This window comes from Dendropsophus ebraccatus, chromosome 12 (genome assembly GCF_027789765.1).
Source record: "Dendropsophus ebraccatus isolate aDenEbr1 chromosome 12, aDenEbr1.pat, whole genome shotgun sequence".
In the NCBI taxonomy this organism is placed as follows: Eukaryota; Metazoa; Chordata; class Amphibia; order Anura; family Hylidae; genus Dendropsophus; species Dendropsophus ebraccatus.
The window spans coordinates 37656438-37671726 of record NC_091465.1 but is presented as its reverse complement, the minus strand read 5'-3'; the positions used below and the strand labels follow the sequence as shown (position 1 = coordinate 37671726).

At 43.5% G+C, this 15289-nt stretch overlaps 1 protein-coding gene across 1 annotated transcript; it reads right to left on the bottom strand.

The window, feature by feature from the left end:
- Positions 1–2143: 2143 nt before the first annotated feature.
- On the bottom strand, positions 2144–10755 carry LOC138768693 (speedy protein 1-A-like). Its single transcript, XM_069946646.1, has 7 exons — positions 10529–10755; positions 4190–4239; positions 3851–3930; positions 3170–3228; positions 2971–3053; positions 2489–2657; positions 2144–2392 (listed from the first exon to the last, which is right to left on the bottom strand). Exons 2-7 carry the CDS (start codon positions 4237–4239, stop codon positions 2144–2146), a joined length of 690 nt encoding a protein of 229 aa, XP_069802747.1. The 5' UTR covers positions 10529–10755.
- Between the last annotated feature and the right edge of the window lie 4534 nt (positions 10756–15289).

Here is a 15289-nt window from a genome sequence, read left to right as displayed (position 1 = left end):
AGGTCTGTTCAAATAGGATTTCTCCTGTTCTTTATTCTGGTGAAAAATGAGTATACAAAAACTCATCACAACCTCTGATCATCTGACCAGCAGATCTCAGAATTTAAAATTTATTATAACTCAACCCTGACTTGTGCTTCTCAATACCGTTGTTTGGAGATCTCCTTGGTCTTTATGGTGTTGTTTGGTTAGTGGTGTCTCTTGCTTCATGGTGTTGCAGCCTCTTGGTTCTTTTAGAGAAGGTGTGTATTTTACATGAGCCGATTATTGGCCAGGAGCGTTGTTAGAAATGCTCCTTCGGCTGATAATCGGCCTTTGTAAAAGTGACAGCGATTAGCTGAGAAACGGGAAAATGCCGGATCTTCAGCTGCTTGCATCTTTTGAGCTGGTTTTAAAATTTATCATTATCAGCCGCACATCTCCCTGTGTAAAAGGGATGGGGGGGCAATAACTGGGAAACTGAGAGCACAGGTATGCATATATTCATGCTGTCAAGTTTCCAGATCCAACAAGCAGTGCATATATACATTCTGCGCTGCTGTGTGATCTGGCATCCCGTTCTCCTGTCCTGCTCTCCAGCTACCCCTGTATATTTAGGACACTACCTCCTCCAGAATGGTGTTTTCTTTTCAGTCTGACACAGTGCTCTCTGCTTACATCTCTGTCCGAGACAGGAACTGTCCAGAGCAGAAAAAGGTATTCTATGGGAATTTGCTGCTGGTCTGGACACTTCCAGTCTAGGACAGAGATGTCAGCAGAGAGCACTGTGTCAGACTGAAAAGGAAACATCACTTCCTGCGGACATACAGCAGCTGATAAGTACTGGAAGACTTGCAATTTTTTAATAGAGGTAAATTACAAATTTATGTAACTTTCTGGAACCAGTTGATTTGAAAGATAAAGATTTTTGCTTCATAACCCCTTTAACTGCTATTGACATTACAGGAGAGGACTAGCACATCAGGAGTGGTCTGACTGCTGGGACTGCTACTGATCAAGAGATTTTAGAAAAATTGTTTCACCAAATGAACAGACTGGCTATGCAAAGCAAGCGCTGCATTTGTTTTCCATGTGGCCTTTGAACATTGCTGAGCGCAGAGAGGGGCAATGTTCAATGACCCCCTTAGAAAATGAATGGAGCATTAGTACCGCATACCCTGGCAAAGCAGCTGAACATTGCCAAACTGACCATTGGCTGTTTGTAGACTATGAATACCTGATGAAAAGAAATAAATAAGTGCTGCTGCTTTTAATTTTCATTTGTGTAGATGATAAGTAGGTAACCCCTTTTATAAGGTCTCAGTATGCTTTTGTAGTGTGATCAGAAGTGAGAATATTATCAAAAATACATTACAGATACCGCCATATACTGCTTACACAAGAAAAGACTCAGTGACCAAGTAAGGAGGGTTAAAGAGAAATTTATTGTATGTATGTGTGTATGTATGTGTTGTGATTGTTACCTCCCATCACTCACGAAGAGCGTACAGCAACACACAGGACAGGAAAAACCCCCTGTGGAGGAAACCTGCAGGGAAGCCATGGCCACTGTATTGCCCTTCCTCTGGCATTCTAAGGGAGGATAACACTATATATCATCAATCATTTAGTTGGGGCTGTGTAGAGAGAGTGTATATGTTAATTTGTGTCAGTGTGTGTGACTTTTAAAGGGTTTTTCTATACGAAATGTACTGACGAGCTATCCACCGGATTGCTCATTAGTCACTGAATTACCGACACCCGACACCAACGTCATTCAGTTGTTCAGTGACCCCACTACACAGTAATCAGTCTGTCTTAGTGCATTGTGTAGTGGTGATGATATGTAACTGCAGCTCAGGTGACATTCAAGTGAATATGAGCTGAGCTGCAGTTACACATTGTCACTGCTACACAGTGACCAGAGACAAACATCATTCACTATGCAGTGCGGTATGCTCAGCTGATCAGTGTGGCTGCCGGTTGTTGGCACCTCACCGATCAGTGACTGATGGGATATCCTGTTGATAGCTCATCAGTACATTTTTCCTGGAAAACCCCTTTAAAAGTACTGTGTTAGTGTGCTGGAGGGTAAAGGGAATGATGTGTGTGCATGCATGTGTTTTACATTACCTGCTCCTTTGGGTCATCCGTTATGGTCTTCTTAGTCGGGGATCTCAATCGATGTTCCAGGGTCCACTGCAGTGTCGATCTGGCTTACGATGTTACCGACCACTTTCCACCTGCATGGATACAAAACAATGTTCCTGCAGCGAGCGCATGAATATGGGTAACCCCATGGGCCTTGGACTTTGAACTCCCATGCGCTCCTCCTCCACCAACGAATGGCCCAGCTGTGATGGGGACGCCTCTGTCGCATCCATGCCCAGTGGAAAGGGTCCTGTGCCATGATCTGGAATTAAATAATTTATGATTGAATCATCTTTTCACGAAGGATTCATAATCATAGACTACACTTCTGGCTATACATATTTTTTTGATTACTAACCTCTTCACACGTGGTCTGGTCAATCCAAGCTCTGAAGTCCATCCGGTAAAGCAAATAGTTCCGTTGGTCGTGCAGCTCTTCCTTCCGCCATTCCCAGGATCTTCCTAAGGCCCACGCGTAGATCTCGTATCTGAAGTCCTCATCTTCTTCAAACTGGTTCGCTAGATAACTGAAGAAGAGAAAGTGAAGTCATGGTTTACTATATACTTCCATATCAGTGTAAAAGAATCTTGTATGGATTTAATAATAGTAACAATGTGAAATTATGTTGATATGAACCTATATGGTACAAATGCTACATGCTAAAATCTATAGGCTTTTTATGTTTTCTCTGCATATAAATATTAAAATACCCTTTCACCTTTCTCCTATGTAATGAACATAATTGTTTTACAAACTATGATGGAAAAGCTGACTTAAAGCATCAGATTTACAATTACTTGACAGCATTCCCTTAGACATATACACATGAATAAACTCACAGGGATGCAAAAAAGTATTCTTTATACTCCTCGATGGTCAGTCCAGCTCTCTTGAAGTACACGAGGGTCATTGCTAGCAGATACTAGTAAGAGAAGAAAAGAAGTTATGTTTTAGCTATAAGTGGTGATTATATTTCTATGTGTAATATTACAGGACCACCATCCTCACACCCAATTCACCCAAGCAGTATATAAGTACCTTGTCCGAGATCCGTAGGCAGATGTCCTTGGCCAAAAAAAGTTGGATGTCCTCGTCGTCTAAGAAACAAGTTGAATAAAGGATTGTTTCAATTCAACACAGTTTTTAAATGACAAGAAGATTATTGGACTATACGTATTTCTGTCCCTTTGATTGTTGTCAGGGCACAGCACAGTACAAGCAGCTGTGTCTCTATCTGGTCCTGTTGCTCAGCCCTATTCCCTTCAGATGGCGGGAAATCCTAATAGATTATCTGGTCTCTGCAGTTTTGTATAAATTGATTGTCTGGGCTTTGTCATGTGACCAGCATTACCGGGCTTTATCACAGGTGTTTTTCTTATAATGAATATGGCTGGTAATGCTGATCACAAGGTAAGGCCCACACAGTCAATTTAGGTAAATGATGGAACACAGCAGTGAATCTGCTGCAGATCCTGTATATTGTGCTCTATGGCTAATTGAAGTGGGGGCACACCTAAATGTGCCCGCATTCCAATTAAAATGAAGTTATGTTCATACGGCCAATACTGCAGTATCAGCTGGGTAAAAATTCTGAGACATCGGCTGTTAGTTGACACAGCAAACAGCGGCCCTGTCAAATAATGGTTGATGTTTACGCCATGTGTGAACATGGCCTAAAGCAGGAAAACTACAATCGTTGGAAGGTGCAGTGAATTTTACCAAGCAGGTTCAGGAATGCAGCTATTTCTTCTGGCTGCAGGTCAGGGTCCTTCCTCCTCTTCATGATGGTGGTCATTGATCTGTGATATAAAAAATAGATTTTACTGTCAGAATTCCAGCGATACAAGATACAACATAGCATAGGCATATAAGAATAAGTGAACAATTTATTAAAAAATAAAAAAGATCCATTGTAATGTAAGGAGAATATATGACCTGTCTTTGGCTAAGAGAAAGTGATGGTAATATAATAGATGAGCTTTGTGTTGTGAATAGTATATAAGATAAGGTGTAATACAGTAAGTGTGGATTTGCAGTGATATAAAATCTTGTACTTACGTCTCCTCTTCATAAAGGTCGATCAGTTCTCTCTTCCTCTTCCTCGCCATCTTTTAAAATGAGAGGAATATTACCATGAATATGTGGGAACATGGATTCTGAAGAAGATATTTCCTATGTTGTATTGGCATGAATTTACACTATGGGCACTGCTCTGGCATTATACCAGGGTATAGCGTTAGGCTCGCACCCTGTGATAGTGCTTGAAGGGGCCCAGAAGCCTCCCAATACATAAGAAGACTTGTGTATTATAGGCGCATAGTATATTGGGGGTGGGGGGGAGTATCAAGTTACAAGTCTGTTTAATTGTTTTTTACCCTATATGCATGCCTTCTGATTAGTTTACCAGCCAGACAGGGGTTAAGTGATTATACAGTACATCCCAACTTAACCCCTGCCTGGCTGGTAATTTGAGCAGGAGGCATGCATACAGGGTATACAGCCTGCTGGATAGCAACACAGACACGGCCCACTCAGAAGCAGAAGCTTGCTCCTCTTGAGCAGGAAACCCTGTTTAGACTGTGGATTCTCTTCATTATAATAGGGGTACCTGTTCCCCTATTGTTTTTTTTGTGTGTGTGTTGTCCCTCGCTGTAGTAACAGAAAAACAGAAAAATCTACAATATATGAGATCAATTACCTGGAACTGAAGTCGCCTCTTCTAAGCATAAAATAAGAAACAGTAAAGAATTGGTTATTATAAGTCCTTTATTCTAAGGAAAATAATGCAAATAATAAATTCATCAATTTATTTGCTTATTCTTTAGGTTTTTCATTGCATCATTTAAATAACATAATAACTTTATTGTACAGATCATTTAGTATTTTCATTCGTGTCCATATCAAATATTTCAGTGAGTTTATTTCACTACATTTGCAAAACATTCTTCAAGAATCAAAACAATCATGTTTGTGCTCTCATACAAATGTCCTAGTTTCTCATTAATATAGCCTAATATTTATTGATTAAAGGAGAAGCAAAAATTTTTTTTATTAAAGTATTGTATTGCCCCCCCCCGCCCCAAAAATAAATAAATAAAGTTATACAAATCACTAATATACATTAAGGGAAATGCACATAAAGGGGCATGGCAGGGGGACAGTGAGGAACACAGGGCACTGGAGGGACACTGAGCATCCCTCTGCAATCATCCTCTCCAGCAGCCACAGCCCGCACAGCTCTGGAAGTGACATCACCATGTTATCCAGGAAGTGACATCACCATTTTATCCAGGAAGTGACATCACCATTTTATCCAGGAAGTGAAGCCTTGGTGCAGGGAGAAAAGCACTTTATAAGCATTTCCCGTAATAAGTGTATATTGGTACCACCAGGTACAATCAGGTAGATCCTCTTTAATCTGACACAGGGATAGAACGGAGCCGTCACAGGGAAGCCGGTGCCGCGGTCCGTTTTTCGATCCGCGGCCCGGTTCCCGTTTATGGCACCATTCTATCCAGGGGTACCGGGTTGGTGCTCAAGCACTGGCTTGCTTTGGGGGCTCCCCCTCAGCCAATTAGTGTGCTGTGGCAGTGATTTGCTGAGGGGAACAGGGCAGGGTAGCGCACTGATTTGCTGAAGGGAACATCCAGCCGTATGTAGCTGACAGTAACTGACAACTGTTAACCCCCCGCTGGCCGGAGCATACTGTACCTGCTCCACGTTCGAGCTTGCTTTGGGGGTTCCTGGCTGGACGTCCTCCTCAGCAAATCAGTGCACTGCCCTGTTGCAGCACACTGATTGGTTGAGGGGAATGTCCAGATGCCGGAAGCCCCCAAAGCAAGCAGGAGTGTGGAGCAGGTATAGTATGTGGGGGGTTTAACGGGGCTATAACCAGGACCATTTCTAGGACCGGGCGGGCCGGGCGACTTCACGGGGCGCCGACAGCTAGGGGGGGCCCAACCACGCCCGGCCCCCGCGCACTCATGGCATCGGCGCTGGTACCAGTAACCCCCCCTGCTCCCTGACCAACCAGGACCTCTTACCCTGGACACCACAGGGCTCCGGGCACTAGCCTCCCTCCATCCCTCACTGATGTCCTCAGTGCGGCCCCTTGTCTCTGCAGCTGATGACGGATCCCGCAGCAGGCGCCGGAATTACGTCATCGGGCATCCTGGGGGATCCCTCCGGCCTCCGGCAAGGTGAAGAGGGGAGAATATAAAGGCCTTCTCCATGCCAGGGTTGGATTAGGTAAGTATAATGCTGTTGTTTTTTTCCCGGAGGAGGGGGGGAGGGGTTGGGTTACATGGCTGAAGTCCTATATACAGCCCTATACACAGTCCTATATACTATCCTATACACAGTCCAATATACAGGCTGTATATAGGACTGTGTATAGGATAGTATATAAGACTGTGTATAAGATAGTATATAGGACTGTGTATAGGATAGTATATAGGACTGTGTATAGGATACTATATAGGACTGTGTATAGGATAGTATATAGGATAGTATATAGGGCTGTATATAGGACTGTGTGTAGGATAGTATATAGGGCTGTATATAGGACTGTGTATAGCAAATTGTATAGGGCTGTATATAGGACTGTGTATAGGATAGTATATAGGACTGTGTATAGGATAGTATATAGGGGTGTATATAGGATAGTATATAGGACTGTGTATAGGATAGTATATAGGGCTGTGTATAGGATAGTATATCGGGCTGTATAATACAGCCCTACATACTATCCTATACACAGTCCTATATACTATCCTATACACAGTCCTATATACTATCCTATACTCAGCCCTATATACTATCCTATACACAGCCTTATATACTATCCTATACACAGCCCTATATACTATCCTATACACAGTCCTATATACTATCCTATACACAAGACTGTGTTTAGGATAGTTTAGTATAGTATATAGGATAGGATAGTATATAGGCCCTATATACAGCCCTATATACTATGCTATACTGAGTCCTATATACTATCCTATGCACAGTCCTATATACAGCCCTATATACTATCCTATACACAGTCCTATATACAGCCCTATATACTATTCTATACACAGTCCTATATTCTATCCTATACAAAGTCCTATATACATCCCATTATACTATCCTATCCACAGTCCTATATGCTATCCTATGCACAGTCCTATATACTATCCTATACACAGTCCTATATACAGACCTATATACTATCCTATATTACTATATGGGGCACAGCAGGAGGCATTATTACTATATGGAAGCACAGCAGGGAGCATTATTACTATATGGAGGCACATCAGGGAGCATTATTACTATATGGAGGCACAGCAGGGGACATTATTACTATATGGGGGCACAGCAGGGGATCCTGCATACAGGGGGCAACACAGATACCTATTGACTTTAAAAGCAGAATTACTATAATTTGGGAGACTATAAGGAGGGAAAAATGGAAGGAAGTTGCTAGAAATGTGCGGAAGCCTAAGATGTCTGTCTGAAGAAACGAATTGTAGCTGCAAGAAGTTGTTGTGGAGGTCTGGGCCCGATAGAGAGAAAAAAGAAAGTGACGCCTCCGATCAAAAATGACATCACCTGTAAGTCCCTGAATTATGTTTTTGTATATTTTGTATTCAGTAGAACTTTATCTGTTAGGGGTGCAACACTGCTCTATGCCGCAGTACACACACTGCTTCTTCCTAGTAACCCGAATCTTGATAAAAGCCCCCCTTCCTTTCCCAGGGCTGAACTGAGTGACGGGGGGGAGGGGGGCACTTTTATCAAGATTTGCCCTGTTGCCAAAATGCCCTAGAAACTGCCCTGGCTATAACTTACATACTCACAGCGGGATGTCAATATGTCCTCTCATAGAAACCAACAGGAAGGGATCCGCAGCGGATTTCGCTGGGAATTCACAGCGAGAAATATGCTGTGGATCAGGTTTGTGTGTTTGTACACTAATGCTAATATTCATTAGACAGAAATCAAGGGGAGCCTCAGTATCCATAGTGCTGCATGCAGCAGTGCTAGCCATAGCTAACTGTGCTGAAACAGGGCATGAGCAGCCCTGCAGTTTCCAACACACCCAATGATGACAGCAGAGTGGCCGTCTTACCCCTTACTAATGCCGCTCTTTGAAAATGTGGGGAAAAAAAAAAATTACCGTCTTTAAAGTTATATAACTTTATGTAAGAAATGTGAAACAAAAAGTACTATGACTGTCTGTATCTGTAACATGTAGATGGATTTCTTTTGTATTTACTTATTTTGGATTTCTATTCTAATTAAACGCTATGGGGGAGATTTATCAAACTGGTAGAATTGGCTCAGTTGCCCCTAGCAACCAATCAGACTCCACCTTTCATTTTTAAAGAATCTGTGAAGAATAAAAAGTGGAATCTGATTGGTTGCTAGGGGCAACTAAGACAATTCTACTTTACACCAGTTTGATAAATCTCCCCCTATTTGTATGTACATAGCCTAATATACTGTATAACACTAAGTCACATAAAGACACAATGGAGGAGATATACAGTATAGTATATTGCAATATTATATAATAATGGGATGATTATATAATATAATAAAAGTATTGCTGCCTTATAAGAATATGCCCTGTTGCCCATAGCAACCAATCACAGCTCATATTTAATTATACCAGGCCTTATTAATATAGGAAAACTAGGCTGTGATTGGTTGCTATGGGTAACAACGAATATTATAACTATAACTCTGCTTGAGCAATCGCCCCCAATTTCTTTATAATTATAGATAACCATAGAATAATAATAATAATAATAATAATAATAATAATAATAATAATAATAATAATAATATTTTATCGTACTCATAAGTGTTGGGATTTATTCTTTATTAATCTGGCGCTCCAGTGTGCTGTTTATATGTAAGAGACATTTTATAGATATGCTAATTATCCTGTTTGGTGCACTGGGGGCGTCATTCACCCCTGCCCGCTCCTCCTCTAGTATTCTTTATTCATTAGGGGGTGATGAGGAGCGGGCTGGGGTAAAGGACGCCCCCAGTGCACCAAACAGGATACTCTGCATATCTATAAAATCTGACATATTAACAGCACACTGGAGCGCCATAATAGAGGGACCATGGACGTCTTTGTATAATGCCCTACTGGCTGCCCAAACCTACTGATAGATTCCCTATAATAATTGTTCTGGATATTACTATACTGTATAATTACTACATCACCAAAAAGATAAGAAATGAACCACTCACAATTGCAAGTTGAAAAGTTATTTTTATTAATGGAAAAAAAATACAGTGAAAACATAAATACCATAAACAGTGAGCCACGACTGCTGATACATAAACCAGTAACAAGGGGGACTCAGAGTGGGGGAGCACTTACTATGGTACAAATAACAGATCACATAATGTGCAGTACAATAGCAGCATAGTACATGAGGTAATACATAACAGCAGGATTACAGGGAAGCACAGACATCAAACTGCAGGTGCAGAACAGAACATCTGAGAAGTACATGAGCTCTACCTGTAACCTGTAAGTAATAATTACTGAGGTCCATGCACACAGCCCCCGCCCTGACGTATGTTTCTTCGAGGGGTACGAATTACTAATACACATTATAATAGACACAATGGCGGAGATAGATTGCATTGTCTTATAATAACAATGTCCTCTGTTGCCCATAGAAACCAATCACAGCTCATATTTAATTATACAAGAGCTTAATAATATAGGAAAGCTGAGCTGTGATTGGTTGCTATGGGCAACAAAGATTATTATTACTATAAAAGACACAATGGGGGAGGGATATTACAATGTCTTATAATAATGTCCTCTGTTGCCCATAGCAACCAATCACATCTTATATTTAATTATACCAGAGCCCAATAATGAAGGAAACTGATCTGTGATTGGTTGCTATTGGCAACAAGGGACATTATTACTATAAAGGACACAATGGAGGAGATAGATTACAGTGTCTTATAATAATGTCCTCTGTTGCCCATAGCAACCAATCACTCTGCCTTGATTATACCAGAGCTCATATATATAAAGGAAAGCTGAGCTGTGATTGGTTGCTATGGACAACAAAGAATATTATTATTTTAAATGACCCAATGGGGAGATATATTGCACTTTCTTACAGTAATAATGTCCTCTGTTGCCCATAGCAACCAATCACAACTCTGCTTTCATTATGATAGAGCCCATTAGTATAGGAAAGCTGAGCTGGGATTGGTTGCTATGGGCAACCAAGGACAATATTATTGTAAAACAGCTTGATCAATCTCCCACAATTACTTTTATAGTTACATATAACAATAGAATAATAATAATGGGGATAAACATTACCAAAAATCACCAGGAGAATTGTGCTGCTACTTTACCTCTGAAGACTTGTAGACGGTTGGTGATGTCTCTCAGGTCGCGCTGATGTACAGTCGGGTCTCCTCTTCCTCCGCAGAATACAGGAAATACTCACAAAGTCGCAAAATCAGGAACAAAATGAAGCCGGTCTGTTCTCCAAAGGAGCAATCGCTGACTGGCAACGGGTGATGTTGTTTGTTTATTTTTCAATCCAAATCCAGCGATCCTATTGGCTGATGCCGGCGACAACCAGATCCTGTGATCCTATTGGCTGATGCCTGCAGCGCTAAGATCCTGTGATCCTATTGGCTGATGCCTGCAGCGCTAAGATCCTGCGATCCTATTGGCTGATGCCTGTGGCACCTATTATGGCCATTCTACCCATCAATGTCTATGGCAAAGACCACAGTAATGTCATGCAGCATTTATATTATAAGACTTTTCAGTTACTGCTAGAACCTGAGGATATCCTTATATTTTTCCTCCGTGTGTCTGTAGTGGGAGCTGCCATGTTGGTCTATAAGTTTCTTTGGCTAATACAGAATAAGCAAGGGCAAAGGTCATGTCTCCAAGCATTGCCTAATGGGCAACAGGTTTCCAAAACTGATGCCTGGAGGTATATATTACATTGATCTGTTATGTTACAGGGTCAGGGGTGACGTCTGAATTCATTTTGGGGTCTCATTGTCTGGACTTCTTTCGGTAAAATAACTGGTTTGGAGAATTCCTGCTCCTACAAGGACCATAAACACCTTGGACCTTCTTGTACAACATCACATCCTCTCCTTCAGCCACTCCTCGAGACATTGCATAACAGCGCACCCACACACCCCTGACCCTGCAGAACATCGCATAACAGTGCACCCACACACCCCTGACCCTGCAGAACATCTTATAACAGTGCACCCAGACACCCCTGACCCTGCAGAACATCTCATAACAGTGTACCCAGACACTCCTGACCCTGCAGAATATCGCATAACAGTGCACCCACACACGCCTGACCCTGCAGAACATCGCATAACAGTGCACCCACACATGCCTGACTCTGCAGAACATCTCATAACAGTGCACCCAGACTCCTCTGACCCTGCAGAACATCTCATAACAGTGCACCCAGACACCCCTGACCCTGCAGAACATCGCATAACAGTCCACCCACACACACTGACCCTGCAGAACATCTCATAACAGTGCACCCAGACACTTCTGACCCTGCAGAACATGGCATAACAGTGCACCCACACACGACTGACCCTGCAGAACATCGCATAACAGTGCACCCACACACGCCTGACCCTGCAGAACATCTCATAACAGTGCACCCAGACACCCCTGACCCTGCAGAACATCTCATAACAATGCACCCAGACACCCCTGACCCTGCAGAACATCTCATAACAGTGTACCCAGACACTCCTGACCCTGCAGAATATCGCATAACAGTGCAGCCAGACACGCCTGACCCTGAGAACATCGCATAACAGTGCACCCACACACGCCTGACTCTGCAGAACATCGCATAACAGTGCACCCACACACACCTGACCCTGCAGAACATCTCATAACAGTGCACCCAGACACCCCTGACCCTGCAGAACATCGCATAACAGTGCACCCACACACACTGACCCTGCAGAACATCTCATAACAGTGCACCCAGACACCCCTTACCCTGCATAACATTTCATAACAGTGCACCCACACACACTGACCCTGCAGAACATCTCATAACAGTGCACCCAGACACCCCTGACCCTGCAGAACATGGCATAACAGTGCACCCACACACACTGACCCTGCAGAACATCGCATAACAGTACACCCACACACACTAACCCTGCAGAACATTGCACATACACACCCCAGACCCTGCAGAACATCACTTAAAAGTGCACCCACACACCCCTAACCCTGCAGAACATCACACCCACACACCCCTGAACCTGCAGAACATGACTTAACAGTGCAACCACACACCCCTGACCCTGCAGAACATCGCACCCACACACCCCTGATCTGCAGAATATTGCACCCACATACTATACAAATAAAAAAAACAAAACACCCCTGACCCTGCAGAACATTGCCCTCAATGTGGTTTACCTCCTGCTGCCTCATTAACAGCCCGGGAAACCAGCTGCCTCACAGCTTCATAGTTACAGTGCAGGGCGGGTGAGCGGGTGCAGGATGGATGGGTAAGTAAATTTATTACAGTGACCCGGAAAGCAATGGCGATTGGTACTGTCCGAGACAGCACCAATCGCCTTTAGTGTCCGGGGAAAAGATGGCGCCGGTGCTACCCCCATGATTGCCGTGATGGGCCGGCCGGTAAAAAAAGTGTAAAATAAAAGTTTCCCCCTAAAAGTTTCTAGATAGCTGAGGGGTGCAGAACAGTATACTATGCAGGTGAGCACTATACTCACCTGATCTGGGCATCTGGAGTGAAGATTGGCGGTCCCGCGGCGTCTTCTTCTCCGCGTGGTCTAACTTCGGCTCCCGTCGGCTCTTTGTCGTCTAACTTCAGAAATCTTCGGCTCTTAAGGTTCCCTGGTCATCTAACTTCGGAAATCTTCAGAAATCTTCGGCAGCTTCACTCTACTGCCCCCTAGCAACTGATCAGTATATATTGTACACTGATCAGTTGCTTTGAGGTAAAAAGAGTGGGGTTTTTTTTTCAATTTTTTTTTTTTTGCAGCTGATCAGCAACTCCTCCTTTTTGGCGTACGGGTTGTTTTCCTCCTTTTTTTCTATATCCTACCGCCACTGTCTGCTGATAAGTACCGCAGCATGTGTGCGGCATTTATCAGCAACTCCTTGGCTTTTTTTTTTTTTTTACTGTAAAAATAAAATGTAAAAAACACTACATTACACTACACTACATGAAATAAAGTTTTACACTACACCACTACACATTTACATACCCCATATACCAATCTCCATATAAAAATGGCCCCCAGGGTGTTTTTCGGCAGCGGAGGCATACGCTATTATTGCCTCCGCCACCGAAACAGTGAGGATGAATGGGGGGATCCTTCTTTCCTCCATTCATCCTCATTATCATCTTCCAGTGACGTGTCTGGGGGTAGCGTAGCGTATGCTGCCCCCCAGACACGTCTTTTCCGCCAGAACCTTCCCAATAAGAGATCACGGTAAGGCTAGAAATTCTACAAACTCTGTGAGAGTACCTCAGGGTACACTTACAGATTTTAGAGGCTATGTGCACACGCTGTATCAGACCGGCCGTTCCGTGACCCCGGCCGGGTCACGGAACGGCCGGTCTTAGCCTGGATCATCCCGGCCGGTATTTAAGTGATCTTTCCGGCCGCGGAGCTCTGAGCCCGCATCAGAGCTTCCCATAACCCACAGTGTGAACTAACAGGTCTTTCTGTGGCCGGAATTCACTGAATTCCAGCCGCAGAAAACTGACATGTCAGTTTTATCCGGCGCCACATGGGATGCCGGACAGAGCGCATACGATGTGTGTACGCTCTGGCCGGGATCCCATTGAACATAAAGCTATGTCACACACCGCAAAACTACGGCCATCCCCCTCTTCCGGTTCCTCGCTGCCCAAAGTACTGTAGCTTGCGGCACGATCCGAAGGACCCCGTATCGTACCAGGGCAACATTTTCCAGGTGACGTCCCCCACACTGGAAAAATGGAGACCCCAGAAGAAGTGCAGAGTGTGCCGTCATTGGGGGATTAGGAAGGACACCATTTACCAGTGTGACACCTGTCCTGATCACCCCGGCCTCTGCATACTGGATCGCTTCAAGGCGTACCATACGTCATTGGAGTTCTACATTATCTAAATCAGTGCTTCTCAAACTGTGAGGCGGGCCTCACCAGTGAGGCGCCCCCTAGTTGTTGGTGAGGCCCAGCTGAGGAGCTAGTTTTCACAAAAGTAACTATGATCTGCACAGTCCGTTTTTGCTGTTTGCAAAAATCTCCATTTTAGCAACATTATTAATTTATTTTGTACTTGCTTTATTAGTATATAGAGCTTAGGAGATGGGTAAAAGGTAGCCCTAGCATTGTTTACAGCTTTTAAATGGACTTTTACCCCAGATAGTGAGGCCCAGGCACCTTCTTGGTCAATATGGTGAGGCCCAAGCATTGCCTTGGTCTGTTGGGTGAGGCTCCAGTAGAAAAAGTTTGAGAAGCTCTGATCTAAATAGTTTCCCTTATTCCTATTTCAGGGGTCACGTTGATCCAGGGATTATTCTGATTGCCATTATGGAGTCGGGAAGGAATTTTTTCCCAGTGATGAGGCTATAGTTGTCTGCCTTACGAGGGTTTTTTTTGCTTTCCTCTGCATCAACACAGGTTGAATTTGATGGACTTCTGTCCTTTTCAACCTTATAAATTAATAATTGGCCTAATACCCCTAAATAAATTAAAAATTATCCCTTTCCCCAACTAAATAGGTATGGCCACCAGGACAGTAAAACCCCCCCACAACTGACCCCATTCTGGAAACTACACCCCATATGGAATCTAACAAGGGGGGCAGCGGGGATATGGCACCCTGGTGACGGGCACATTTGTCCCATGAAAATGAAAAAAATTGTATTTTTTTATTTTCACAGCACATGTTCTACAGTGGGATGTACCAGTGGGATCCATATGCTTACTGCACCTCTTGTTAGATTCCTTATGGGGTGTAGTTTCCAGAATGGGGTCACTTGTGGGGGGTTTCTACTGTCTTGGCAGCACAGGGGCTTTGTAATTGCGACATGGCCTTTATCCTCCATTCCAGACTCTAAATGGCGCTCTG

Excerpts from the sequence above, each read along its gene's own strand:
- LOC138768693 (XM_069946646.1), bottom strand. The coding sequence starts at position 4,239 with ATGGCGAGGAAGAGGAAGAGAGAACTGATCGACCTTTATGAAGAGGAG. Across the intron at positions 2,658-2,970 it reads GAATACTTTTTTGCATCCCT|TTATCTAGCGAACCAGTTTG; the intron begins GTGAGTTTATTC and ends TCTCTTCTTCAG. Across the intron at positions 2,393-2,488 it reads ACCAGACCACGTGTGAAGAG|ATCATGGCACAGGACCCTTT; the intron begins GTTAGTAATCAA and ends ATTTAATTCCAG.